The following is a 14,161-nucleotide window of genomic DNA, read 5'->3' as shown; positions in this document are numbered from 1 at the left end:
CGCAGGGGCCACCGGCCGGAGAGCAAACCCAGGAGCAGGAGCGCCCCACACCCCAACGCGGCCCGCGCCCCCAACCCAACGCAGCAGGACAGGGCACTGCAGGCCCACCAGGCACCCCACCAGCCCACACCCCCCCCACAACCCCCCCGCCCCCCATCCACCCCCGCCATCCACCCCAACCCAGTCCCAACCGCCCCCAGGTCCCCAAATCCCCAGACACCCCCCCACCCCAGCACCCCCACCACCACCACCTTCCCAACCAAGCCGCCCCGTAACCCCCCCCCCCCCCCGCCCCCACCAACCGACACCACCAACCACCAGCCCCCGACCCCCAGACCCCGGGGACACACCGCACCCAGGCATCGGCGCCGAAGAGGGGCCGGGCAGCGGAGCGGAGAGGGCATCCGCGCCCATCCCACCCCCAACCACGCGGAGGGACAGAACACCAGGGGCAGAAGGGGAGATGGGGGCACCGGAGGATGGGCGGCACCCCCGAACCCCAGGCCCAGCGGGGAGAGGCCCCGGTCGTCACCCCAACGATCTAAGTGAAAAACTAACCCTGTTACTGAGTTCGCCAGCTCGCCGACTGGCGAACTCTACCCCTAAACCGTGAGTGTGACCCCACCCAGTGTATATACATAAGTGTGTTTGTGTGGTGCATTAAAATTGGGGGCAGGTGGACCGGAGCAGAGGGAAATGATATCCCCCTGCTCCGATCCACCCGCCTCCCAGGCATGTCAATGAGCGTATGTGGTGCATTAAAATAAATTAATGGGGGGGGTGCACACGGACAAGGGACCGCAGCACTGCTCCATACTGCGGCCTGCCCCAACCGATGACCCCCCCGCCCCCCGTTGTGTGGTGCATTAAAATTGGAGGGGAGCTGCAGGGCGGAGACGGTGTCTCCACCCTACCCCACTCCCCCCCAAAGTGTGTTATGTGCCCTCTATGTCTAAAATGTATTGTGCAAAACTAGTGCAGTGAGTTAAGAGGAGCGACCAGCTGGGCCCCCCCCCAACCGGGCGGGGGCGGGAGGCGCACCTGCCCACCAAACCCCCACCCACCCCACCGGGACCCCGGCGGGCATTTGGGACCAGCCCGGCGGGGCTCGTCCCCCGGATACTGGGGCCCGCCCGAAGTGCCCGGAGGCCCACCGGAGCGGGGCGGGCACAACAATGGATATTATATCTAATTCAGGGCCGGCTCAGGGCATAGGCAAACTAGGCGGTCGCCTAGGGCGCCATCTAGTGGAGGGGGTGCCAAATTGCAGGGCAAAAAAAAAAAAAAGCTAACAAATATTTCCCCCCCTCAAGTTTTCTAAAATAAAATATGTAAATGATCCTGCTAATATTTTTGTTTTTGCATTTTTGCATTGCAGAATTGTGTTGTTTCATTGTGCTATTATACTATAGTAGATACTTTTATTTTGAAGGATACAGGAAAAGGTCTCATAAACCGGTAGGAACTGACATAAGTAACCGACATACTGTAGCGCCGTCTTCCAGGTGCAACGAAGACATGTGCGAGCCACAGGAAATCGGAGCAAACTGAAGTTTACAACTAATTCAGTGAACGATTCTTTAGCACCTGGCTGAGAAGGGAACGAGGCTCGTGTTGGAGCAATGTTTCATTGTTTAACTAATGTTGTTATATTTCATATTCATTGTGTAATTTACTGCATAGTAAAACATTACCGTTTTTGTCCACTGGAGTGTGCTAACACTCCTTGGTAAATATTTAGCAATGCTATTGCTCAAGATTCTGTTTTATTGATTAAGAATCTGTATTTCTCTATGGTGAATTATGGTGACCAAATGTTTCCTTTTTTGGGAGAACTACAATCTACATTTTCGCCTAGGGCACTAAATCACCTAGGGCCTGCTCTAATTGGCTGGTACCCACTGCCTACATTGATTAGATTGGCTAACTTTTGGCATGTAGGCTGATGAGCCAATCGGAGGCAGAGTAGGTCGGGTCATGTTGAGGAAAACAATCTTTCAAATCCTCCCCCGTGCCACAATTGTAACCCATAAATTTACGGTTGTCTTAGGTGAATTGTATACACGGGATACTTGATCGTGACGTGGGTTTGATTCCTGGGCTGGGTGATGCCGGTTACACACTAGCTACATGCTCTAGTTAAGTTTTATAGTAGCTATAGGATGGTACGTGATTTTAAGTACCAATTAATTTAAAACACAAAAATGGGGAAAAATAGTTTAAGATACAGCACAAAACAATACTGAAGTCTAACCAGACAGGTTTTCACTATTTTTATTCATTGTTCACTAAATATTGTAATTTGTTTTATAACATATACTTTGTTTGCCACAGTACAAATTACAACATTTTAATTCTTACATCACGGTTTCAAAAAGAGGACATTTTTTCTGGACTACTTAAAAAAAAAAAAAAAGAAGGTAAAAGTTGAGAGTATACCCACTTCTCCAGAGACCACCACACTACTGGAAATGCGCAACACACGCTACGATGTTGCTAACTTGATAATGGAGGCAGCGAATTACATCACAGAAGCGCAGAAAAACCAATACTGTGTAAAATATTGTATGATAGATAGATAGATAGATAGATAGATAGATAGATAGATAGATAGATAGATAGATAGATAGATAGATAGATAGATAGATAGATAGATAGATAGATAGATAGATATTGAATGTTTTTTTTCCCCAATGGCTATTAATTATTAATGGAGGTGGTGCTTCCACTGTAGTTTTCACTTTTACCACAGAGTGGCAGCAATAGTTCATTGAGTGCTGCAAACGAGCGTTTGCGTTAAAGCGTGTTTGCAGACGTGTCAGCAGTCAGCAGTTATAAATACTTGATTGCTCGTTACAACAGAAATGAGCAGGAGGGGGTCAGACACTGCAGATTCAACGGTTTGATATTATCTGACATCCCAAAGCAGGGGGTTGTAAACTTGGTTTGTAGTCTGTGTGATGATAGCTAGATAGGGGGTGGGCGACAATTAATATAGCTATAATGTCAGGGAGCATCAATTGATAAACGAATTGTTATTATAGTTTGTAAACAATCACAATTTGAACAGATTACACTGAAACTCAAATTGTGAATTATGTTTTAAAAATAAAACATTCTAATTACATTATTAAGATTTTTAAAAAGTTCATAATAAAACACCCCCCAATCCAATCAGGCTATTTAGTCACAGGAAATAGCCGCATGGACACACACACTCAGTGATTACAACTGCAGTAGGTGTGACTGTGGTACCTCATCCTCACTGCAGCGTGATGCTTACAGATTGCAGATTTATAGTCTTCTGTGCGCCCCAGACTAGCGATATCCTACTTGAGCACAATGGATTAGAAAAACTGTACATTTTTGGCAGGGGCTCTTTAGCAGCTCCTCCAGTTCTGCAGAGCTTTGGGACATCTGCAATGCAGAAGTCTATATATAGCAGTGGAGGTGGAGGGCGAGAGCGAAGAGATGGACAGACAGAAGGATGGAGGGGTGTTTGGGCAGAGATGGCACTTAAATAGAATAATAGGCTTGACAGTACATTGTTGTTATTTTTTAAAGTACAGTCAATTGGAATGTTGTAAAACTATGTCAATTTATAAGTCAGCACATAATACCACAAGGTCACTGGTCAGTATAAGTAAATGTTTCAGTTGCCTAAAATAATAACAAGCTTAAGGGAGTCTTGTAATTAAATGATAATGCCTGGCATGTACAGTATAGTTTCATCCCAAAGAGTCTCAAGTGGGTAGCAAAGAGGAGATGAGATTTGCAAATGCTTCCCCACGCAACAAATCTGCTGACTGAAGCACACAAATGGCACCACCAGATCAAGGGCGATGTTTGAGCAAGCAACGCATGACATGCCTACGCCACGGCATTGATCAGACCCCTGAATTTGCAATAAATCTGCGCCCTGACACTGTCCATGGCTGTACCCACACTTCACAGGCCCATAACTGTGTTATTATTATAAGACTTCAAGATAGGAAAAGAAGGCCAACGGCTTATATGAAGTTGTACCCTTAAAAACAACCCGAAAATGTACTGGCCATTCGGGAAGATCTCCAAATCCCCGATGACGACGACAGCCCCAACATTCATTTCATTACTTTGAAATAGTTGCTAAGCTTTCCAACATTAAGGAAATTTATACTGAATGTTAGTCTCTGTACTTCCAATGAAATTATGATGGTAATGTTATGTTAGTCTGTGCACATGGAAAAAAAATGTATGCTTAAAGTGTCATTCTCACTGATATATGATGATGATTAATTTCTCAGAATTGAAATGAATTCAGCTCCACTTTACTACAATTCAATTTCAAATTCAATTATTTGTGTATATCAAGAACGACAAAATTATTCTTAACACATTGAATGGACAAATTGGACAGTGGATACCACAGGATAATCCCTCAGGGTAACCTTTTAGAACATCCAATAATCTGGCCTTGCTGACTGATTGTAAGTGTAGAAAATTTGTAATAAAAAAAAGTACTGTACTTGGGATATTTATGTCACAAAAACAGTACAAAATAAAAGTTCTGTACTGCATTGGATGTTTTTAGGAGATGAAAAGAAGTACTTAAATTTCAACACACAAATGGCTTTAACAGATGATCCCCTACCCCATTAATATGTTAAATCCAGGTTCCGCTGTACTGCCTTGTCATTTTCCTAATATGCTTCTGGGACTGCAGCCTCTTCTTAGTGGTAAATCTAAACACACTGAGAGAAGATTTTACTGTTCACATTGTGTACTCTTGCAAGCCTCTAAACCAGAGGTGGGCATCGAGGGCCGAAGTCCTGCAGGTTTTGCTTGTGCCCTTCTCCAACACAGCTGATATATGATCAGCTCATCAGCAAGCTCTGCATAAGACTGATAACGATGCCGTTGATTGGAATCAGCTTGTGTTGGAAGTGAGAAACGTCCAAAAACTGCTGGACTCTGGCCCTCGAGGGCCGAGATTGCCCACCTCTGCTCTAAACGATAGTTTACTGACTAGATCCGGGTCCGAATTTCGCACCCCGTCTACGGATGTGACGTCATGTGTGAATTGTATACGTGAAGAAGGGAATTTACAGTTGTGCTCTAGGTGGTGGAGTGGTACCGTCACTTACCTACGATGCAGGTTGGCGTGGGTTCGCTTGCTCGCATGGGAGACCATGTTTGTGTGTGAGCGAATGCAAAAAAAAAAAAAGTATTTACAGTTAAATGTCTATTTTATTATTTATTTATTTTTCTTGTATTGTACCATCGTTAAAATGAACAAATATTTTGTCAGGTATCTTTGCAAGACATGTTTGTATGTTCTAGAATGTAAAGTTGTATTTAAATTTATAAGCATTTATTTTATTTATTTATTTTAAAAAAGGGTATTTGCAGTTTCCTTTCTCGTCAACAGGTGGCAGTAGCGATTCAAAATGGATTTTTTTGCATTCAGTAGCACACGCTCACGCACACGCACACACACACGCACACACACGCACACACACACACTTACACACACACGCGCGCACACACACACACACACACGTTGGGTGTACATTTCTTGTGGGGACATCTCATTGACATAATGCATTTTTTCTTGACCCTTACCCTAACCTTAACCATCACAACTGATTGCCTTACCCTAACCCTAACCCCAACCAAAATCCAACTCTAAAACCAAGTTTTGACCCTCCAAAAGAGGTTGGGACTCATGGGGACCACCGAAATGTCCCCACAATAATAGTAAAAACACAGAAAATGGTCCCCATGATGTGATACAAACACGCACACACTGTGGCTGTGATTAAGTTGTTACTGCTGTCAGTGGCAGCTGCAACTGCAATCCATCTGAGCCATGCTTATTTCTCAGCCCAGGCAGGCAGGCAGACGTTGAGATGAGGTGCTGCTAACACCTAGTGGCCATCACGCTGCTCGGCCCATAAACAAAGATACATCGATTTCCGTCTCAGGGTTACACAGGCAGGCAAGTTCCCACTCGGAGGCAATAGCTTATCTATCACTAGCGTTGGCTCTATTCTCATAGACAGGCGCCCGTGCGCTTGGTATAAAAATCATTTTCGTGTCGGGGCAAATCGAGCTTAGTGTGTTTGCGAATTTGGTACTCTTTAATTCTGTTTCGGTTGCCCAGAGATGCGTTTTTGCGTAAAAAAGACAGAGACATGGAACAGCACCTGCTACCGATAGGAAGCCATTCAGAAAAGAAAAACAAACAGCTAACAACTAAAACAGTTACACAAAATACACAAAAATACACACACAGACAAGTCAACAACTTCTAGCCGGTAACCTGTGACTTTAACAGCACCAGTGACAGAAAGACAAATGAACCGGGACATCACATTGCTTATTGAAATGGGGTTTTATTCCATCTCATTTCAGGCGCAAACAATTTGCTATGGCACTTTGTTGGCCGAATAAATTATTTAGTCGCTGTAGATCACACTCGATCTTCTCAGAACTCCTCACTTGTGTTCTCTTCCGCGTTCTGACATAGCATCGATTGGGGTTAGCATCTAGATCAGAGCTGTCAACACTCACGCATTAAGCATGAGAATCACGCATTTCCGCCCTCTCTCACACTCTCACATTTTACTTAATTTCTCACGCAAAGAAAAAGTACCAATGAAAAACCGCAGGGTTTGTCAATGTTGAAAACGGCGCTGTTGTTTTTGCATTCTAATGGGACATTGCAACTGTCAGTTAAGAGTCCAGTTGACCGCCTGCCCAACTCCCGCCTCCCTCGTGCACGCGCTCTGCAGTTTTCTTTTTTTCCCTGCATGCTACCGGGGGCTTCGTTGTGTGTGAGAGGCTACTAATGAATGTGCAGTGATGCATTATTTCAGTGGACACCGGGCGTAATGTTGCCGTATGTGAACAACAGCTATCGAGGTTAGCATCAAGATGTCAGCTGAAAGGACTCGTTTTCTACCAGCTTGTGTGGTACTCACAAAAGTAATTTGTTGAAATGTAATTTATTTAGTTATTCCATCAAAAGTCATTTTTTTGGTTCATGGTAATTGTTTTACTTCAATGTGTCTATTTACATTGAGAGGTGATTTTCTGTTTTGCGAAATGAACACTGGGTGGCAGCACTAACCTGCGGTGTCACGGGGACCACGTAACGTACAGCGGAGAAGGATGGCTCATAATCCAAGTGCATGGACAAAGAGCAACATGTGACCATCGCTCGTCGCTCATTTACGTGTCGTATTTCTGATATTTACAGGATTATCTATATATTTGCCAGCGGGCACCCAACCGGGACCCGCTACACTTTCTGCTAATGTGCAATGACGCACCGGGTGTAATGCAGCAGTGTTCGGTGATTTCAATAACAAAATATGGACACTCTATAACACTTGGCAGCTCTGAAGACTGTAAACGTCACTTCTCACTTGTGTCACTACATTTCAATTTAAGATAGCTGTCAGCAACTCTCATTAAACACTGCAATATGTCCCTGACGTTTATGTACTGTCAGACTATTCTACCCACCTCTGGCAGGGACTCTTTTATTGGTTGGTGCATGACCACAAAACAGAAGTGGAGAAAAGAGTCACACTTTGTAGGCAAGTAAGTAGAAGTACAGATACTTAAAACTGCATTTTGTAACAATTTACCCAACAAATATCTTTACAATATCCTTTTTATATGACCATTTATGACTGAAACATTTTTTAAATTAGTAGATTAACACATTTACTGTTTATAATGGAAACTCCTGCATGCAAACCTCTGGCCAATAGTTTTCAGGCAGGATACGGGTTCAAATTTCCCGCCCTGTGTCTGCGGATGTGATGTCATGTGTGTATTGTATTGTGTAGTGTAGAAGGGAAAATGCAGTTTCATTTTTTGGCTACTGGTGGCAGTAGCGAGTCAAAATTCTTTTTTCTGCGTTCCGTAAAAGGGAAAACCTCTATTTAAATAGGTACTGATTCAACTCCTTTACTTAAATGAAAGTACTGAAATACAGACTGAAATCTACGTAAGTGAGTAAAGAGAAAATCAATATTTTTTACAGTAAATTATAGAATACTGATTTTCATAACTTGTCAAAATGTGGGGTGAAAAAACTTCTCTGCCCTCCAAATAGTTTTTCCTTCTCGTATACTGTAGCTATAGTGATTGTTTTCAGGAGGGGAAAATAAATCACTGGGCAGTGGGCACTGATAAAGTCCTTGTGGTTGAGATGGTGAGAAAAGACAGGTCAGGTCTGTGCTATCTGATTACAATGCTATTTTTTATGAATATCTTTGGACATGCCTAAAATCTTAAAATTACTCCTAATCCCAAACAATCATGCAAAGATATGTTACACATCTTTGTATTTGCATTTATTTCAGTTCCACAGATGCTCGTAACAGAAAAGACAAAAATCTTAGTACACGTTTGGATAATAAATGGCTTTATTTGGCTTTGAGAGAAATATCACTGCATGAGCTAGCAGCATGTACATCACGGTCATGTACTAAGCAGATCAACTGGCAAAATATCCATACTCTTCTGCTACTCCAGCATTAGGTACGACGCGGGTGAGATGTGTTGTATTTGATCATTTCAGTTATGGTTAAGGCAAGTTTAAATTGAACACACAGCAAGCAAATGATGATTTCCAACCATATGTACAGTATTCAAGCTCTGAGAGTCAGGCCATGCATTTGTGCCTCTTGTTTCATTCATTTGTCGAGGAAAACGCAGGGCAAGGGTGTGGGACATGACGACAGAGGAGAGTCCAAATAAAAGGTTGTGGTGAAAATAGCCCTTGTACGTACCATACTTGTGGAAGCTTGAACCATCTGCCACTTGCAGTCTGAGTGGAGGGCTGTCAGTGTCACTGTCAGCTGCCTGTCACTCAGCCATGCTCACAATGCTACATTCAACAAAAATACGGCCATGTTTGACAAAGACAGCGAACCGCGGTTGCTTCTCACAAAGAAGGAAAGAACAGAAAGGAAGCGGGCCAGTGTAGTGATAAGTTACATGTAGTTTGTGTTTCACGCTTGTTCATTTTTTAATATGCACAGAGAGATAGCTCACTGCTACCAATGTCTTCATTCAAGCAAATAAAAACACTGACTAGACTTGATGAGTTGCCATTATTGCTGCGTTTTGATATTGCAATGGAAAAGGTGAATGCTGACTTCTCTCTCTCTCTCTCTCTCTCTCTCTCTCTCTCTCTCTCTCTCTCTCTCTCTTTCTCTCTCTAACTCTCTCGTAGTAGAACATGATGAGAACGGGACACTGATGCCCGGGATGAAGCTTATCCCTCGCTGCGGGACACACAAGGTTGGACTCAAATGGAAGCAATTCATTTTGCTTTACAGATGACAGGATGACAAGCTGATGTTAGCTGGTAGTGCTATGATTTAAGAAAAAATGTCCGCCAACCTTTATCTGTCAAAATCTAATAGCACCGTAAAAGTTGGACTGGCTGTTTGTGTCATGCTTTGTGCATTTGTCTTTAAGGGTGTGTGCTAGTACAGTATGTGCAGGATTTGATTATTCTTGTTGGTCGTGATTGGCACATTCATTATTCATATAGAGCAAATAATCTATGTCTGAAGTGTATGGAATATCTTGGCAGCATCATTCTCTCTTGCACGTGCTGATTCGGCTTTTAACAGGAACACCTCGCAAATTGACTAAGTGAAAAATAGAATGTTGTGTGTGCGTAACTGGTCACTATATCTCATAAGCAGGAACAATGACAAATGATGACGATGATGATGATGGTGACAACTCCACAAGCAGTTTAGTTCTTGCTGGTCTTCTCAGTGGGGCTTTCCTTCTTCTTCTCCTTCTCATCCTTCCCTTTTGGCTTCTCCTCTTCTTCCTCCTCCTCCTCCTCCTCAGCATCACCTCCCTCCTGGTCGTCTCCCTCGTCTTCATCCTCCCCCTCCTCCTCGTTCTCCTCGTCCTCTTCTTCTCCCTCCTCTTCCTCTTCCTCTGGCTTGGACTTCCTGTAGCTTCCCAGGGAGTACATGCGGGACGACATGTAGGAGAAGCCGGGGTAACCGGACTGCACCATGGCACCGCCCACGGAGCTGAGGCGGCACTCCTCGCCTTCCAGCAGTTTCCTACACACACCAGTGAAATAGATTACATTAAAACCATTGCTAAAAAAAACACACACACACAAAAATAAACACCATTTGTCGACCTATGATTGCATTAAAAAATGTACGTTGAGGTGGTAGAACTTTTTTTGTGCGCATATTATTTAAAATAATAAATGAACATAGAAAAATCAATCAAATCTACATACTGTCTCTGTAAATCGGAGCAACTTTAAAATGTTAATTATTGACATTTATGGCAACAAGGTTAATTAGCACAATAAAGCAAGCAAGTCGTTTGCTACAAAACAAATTGTTTATTATCTTTAAAGGGATGTCAAGCCCCCCCAAAAATTATTGACAATAATATCTTGTATGTGCGGCATTGTGATTAATATTGTGTTTGCTGAATATGAATTAAGTAGCAAAATCCAACCATTTTTATCCATCTCAGGGGCGGCCATTTTGCTCCTTGCTGTCCACTGAAAATGACACCAAAGTTGTTCAGTGCTCAAGTAACAACCAATCATGGTTTATCTATTTTCTGAGTTTATTATTTTATTGTTTTTACTCATTTTATTTGTTATATTTAGTTTTTGTGCCTTTTTTGTTTTTTTATTGTTTTACTCATTTTAGTGCTGTTGCACTTTTTCTTGATTTGTGTACAGCAATTTGGTTGACTGTGTTGTTTTTTAAGTGCTTTATGAATAAAGTTGGATTGGATTGAATTGGTCATGTGATGCACGCAAGCTGAGCCATGATTGGTCGTTACCTGAGCCCTGGGCTACTGTTGATGTCATTTTCAGTGACAGTGTGAGATGGATAAAATTGGGTGGATTTTGCTGCTTAACTCATATTCCACAAATAAAATATTAATCAGGATATGACGTTTAGACTATAGTAGAACATATTATTATCAATGTTTGGGGGTGGGGGTTCGGGGTTGACTTCCTGTTTAGTGTGGTTGGTTCTGTAAACTCTCATTTATCTATGAAATGTGGTAAAGCCAATTTTCACAACAGCAAAACAGAAAATTTTGTTGTACAAAAGGTGCCTTGACATTTTGAGTTCACCTAACGTATTATTATTATTTTTTTTTATTTACAGTGAAATATATGAAAATGAGAACCCAAAGTGTGACAAAACTTAATTGATGCTATGAAATTATCATAAAGCCAGATTCCATCCACATTGTACTTCCTGTCATCATGGGAATATTGATCATTGTTGATACAGCTGTTGTTGTGCCCATTGTTCTCCTATCCCTTCGCTGGTAGCTCAACTCTTACATTTTGTTTTCTCTCTCTGTCATTCGGTCGACCCAAAGAGCCTGGTTTTAATTTGAGTTTTTTTTTGCCAAGTGCTTGCTCATGTGGGGTTCATTTGGTTTGCTTAAATGTATGGAGTGCACCATGCGGCTCTTGACCTTTTCAATGTGTGAAGTTACTTCCTGTAAACTGGTGCTATATGAATAAAATTGACTTGCCATTTCTTTACATCATGAATATGCGCCTACCCTACATCTACGTTAGTTGAGTATCAGTCCTCCTGTCTCCGCATTCCTACAAACTGATTTGATTGTTGCACGGCTGCCGACAATCCTACTGACAATGTTGCAAACCTGTAAGCGGCTATTTCAATGTCAAGTGCCATTTTGACATTGAGCAGATCCTGGTATTCGCGCAGGTGACGGGACATTTCTCCTTTGGTGCTGCGCAGTGCAGCCTCCAGCTGCTGAATGGTATCCTAAAAACACATTTATTGACATACGGTCAAGTTAAACGTCTAAAAGGTGATCGTCCACATCGCAGCTGATACTTGCTTGACAGGGTTAGTATTTCGGTACACTTAATTTGTAATCAGCTCTTCCCACATACCTGCATGTCTCCCATTTCATTGTTATGGCGATCCTCCATCTCAGCAATCTGCCGCTCCAGGGCCTCATTATGGCCCCTGAGGGCCTCAATCTCCAGGGTGCGAGCTTGCACCTGCCTACGGTACTCGGTCAGCTCCTCCTTGGAGTGCTTGATGGCATCCTGGTTGCGAGCGGCAGCCTCGGTCACCGTTGCAAACTTGGAGCGGTACCATTCCTCGGCCTGGGCCTGGTTCCTGCATGACAGGTTCTCATACTGGGCCCTAATGTCCTTCAGGGCCGCGGCCAGGTCCGGTTTGCTCATGTCCATCTCCACTGACACCTGGACAGAAGAGGGTTTAAGGTTGTACTATTTACTTTTCAAGGACGTTTTAGATTCCGGTTTTATCATCATCATTTTGGAGTAAGTGTTGCAAATGCTTCTCTTGTGGTTCATCAAGATTCACCTGAGTGGCAAGTGAGTGTGCATTTGATCTATGTGCTAACAAGCTGAGTCGGACAGCTGGAAGACTCAACTGAAGGATTAACTGCTGACTCAAGCTTCTGCTGTGCGGTCGATCGCTTACATGGCAGTAAAATTGCTTGCAGGGAAGCGCCAATACCCTGGAGAAATTTGCCTGGCAACAATCTCACACTATATTGATTACACTGTTCTTGAAATATCCTTAGTTTAGTTGGAAAATACAGGAGTGGAAATATCAATTTATGAATTAGATTAAATTATATATTTTGAATATGTTGCTGCTGCAAAACTTTGTTTTACATGATTATTGCTGTGCTTCAGTTAAAAAAGGATTTTATTCAAAAAGTGTGAAGTGCAAGTAAGGGGGCCTGTCCTGTCTACTGCCCCTTGGGAAGACCACACCCTTATGATGCGCTATTTCTGCGCATTTCAACCCCCCTCCCCTTTTTCACTCACCCTCCCTTTTTGCAAATGATGGCCAATTGTTCCCTATCACGAATTAAAAATCGTTTTCCCATATTGCTCAACAATATTAAATATATTTCTCCTTATGATGCAGCAAACTTTTTTTTATGAATACCTGTCTGACAATGTTGGTATGCAGTTCTGTAAATATACAGTAGCATAGGCTTAAAGGGGAAAATGTGTTTCTATAAGTTGTCACAGGTCATATTGGCTTACTGCAAAAGGGTGGGACCACGAAGTAGTGAACTGCCGTGCCATAAATTGGCTTGTGTGCGTATGACTTCAAAAAGACAGAATGCAGTCAAACTGCGCAAAACCAAGAGGTTGGTGATTTAATTTACATTCTAGCATGCGCATAATGCAATGCTTTAGTGCCATTAAATTATACAATCTCGGTGAAGCATAATCGAGCTGGTAAAGTTTGCAACAGAAGTACCTGCGTGGACTGCAGTGACGACTGCATCTCCTGCAGCTCCTCCTCGTGAACTTTCCTGAGGAAGGCGATCTCATCCAGCAGCGACTCCACTTTCTTCTCGAGCTCCAGTCGAGCCAAGGTGGCGTCGTCCACGTCCTTGCGGTAGCCCTTCAAGGTGTTCTCCGCCTCCTCCCGCAGCCTGGTCTCCTCGTCGAGCTTCTCCCGCAGGCGCTCCAGAGCCTCGTTCATCTGCACGCAGTCCAGGTGCATCTGGCTCTTCTCGTGGGTCAGCTCCTCCACGCGCGCACGGAGCTCGCGGATCTCCTGCTCGTAGAGCTCGTGGAGGCGCGACGGCTCGCTGTTGCGTTGCCGCAGCAACGTCACCTCCGCTTCGAGAACTTTGTTCTGCTGCTCCAGGTTGTGCACTTTCTCGATGAAGGACACGAAGCGGTCGTTGAGCCCCTGCAGTTGCTCCTTCTCGTTGGTTCGGATGATCTTGAACTCGTTGGTGACCGCCGTGGACTGGCTCAGGTCCATCATGGAGTCCTGCATGGAGGAGGAGAAGACGCGGCCGGGGGCGGCGGTCCTGCGGTAGCTGCTGGAAGAGATGACCGACGGGGACCCGTAGGTGCGACTGCGGTACCCCGAGGAGTGGACGCGGGACGGGCTGCTGCTGCTGCCCATCACCACGCGACCGGCCCGCGGGGCATCGCCGAAGATCTTCCGATAGGAACTGCTGCTATACATATCACTGGAGTAACTCATGTTTTCTGTCCCACTTGCGGGTGTCTGCTAAGCCGTGAAAGTGGAGTCCGGGAGACACAACGTGAGCTCAAGCGCCGTGTGCATGCAGTGATCGAGTTCCACGCAGG

At 44.0% G+C, this 14,161-nt stretch overlaps 1 protein-coding gene across 1 annotated transcript; it reads right to left on the bottom strand.

The window, feature by feature from the left end:
- Positions 1-9,076: 9,076 nt before the first annotated feature.
- neff1 (neuronal intermediate filament family member 1) lies at positions 9,077-14,161 on the bottom strand. The gene is made up of 4 exons (XM_077562487.1): positions 13,311-14,161; positions 11,951-12,268; positions 11,695-11,819; positions 9,077-10,094 (listed from the first exon to the last, which is right to left on the bottom strand). The coding sequence occupies exons 1-4, from the start codon at positions 14,052-14,054 to the stop codon at positions 9,770-9,772; spliced, it is 1,512 nt and encodes a 503-aa protein (XP_077418613.1). The 5' UTR covers positions 14,055-14,161; the 3' UTR covers positions 9,077-9,769.

The sequence above is a fragment of the Vanacampus margaritifer genome, chromosome 3 (assembly GCF_051991255.1).
Source record: "Vanacampus margaritifer isolate UIUO_Vmar chromosome 3, RoL_Vmar_1.0, whole genome shotgun sequence".
In the NCBI taxonomy this organism is placed as follows: domain Eukaryota; kingdom Metazoa; phylum Chordata; class Actinopteri; order Syngnathiformes; family Syngnathidae; genus Vanacampus; species Vanacampus margaritifer.
The sequence above is the reverse complement of the archived record's forward strand: the minus strand, read 5'-3'. Positions and strand labels throughout refer to the sequence as shown.

Excerpts from the sequence above, each read along its gene's own strand:
- neff1 (XM_077562487.1), bottom strand. The coding sequence starts at position 14,054 with ATGAGTTACTCCAGTGATATGTATAGCAGCAGTTCCTATCGGAAGATC. Across the intron at positions 12,269-13,310 it reads CGTCACTGCAGTCCACGCAG|GTGTCAGTGGAGATGGACAT; the intron begins GTACTTCTGTTG and ends TCTTCTGTCCAG. Across the intron at positions 10,095-11,694 it reads ATTGAAATAGCCGCTTACAG|GAAACTGCTGGAAGGCGAGG; the intron begins GTTTGCAACATT and ends TGGTGTGTGTAG.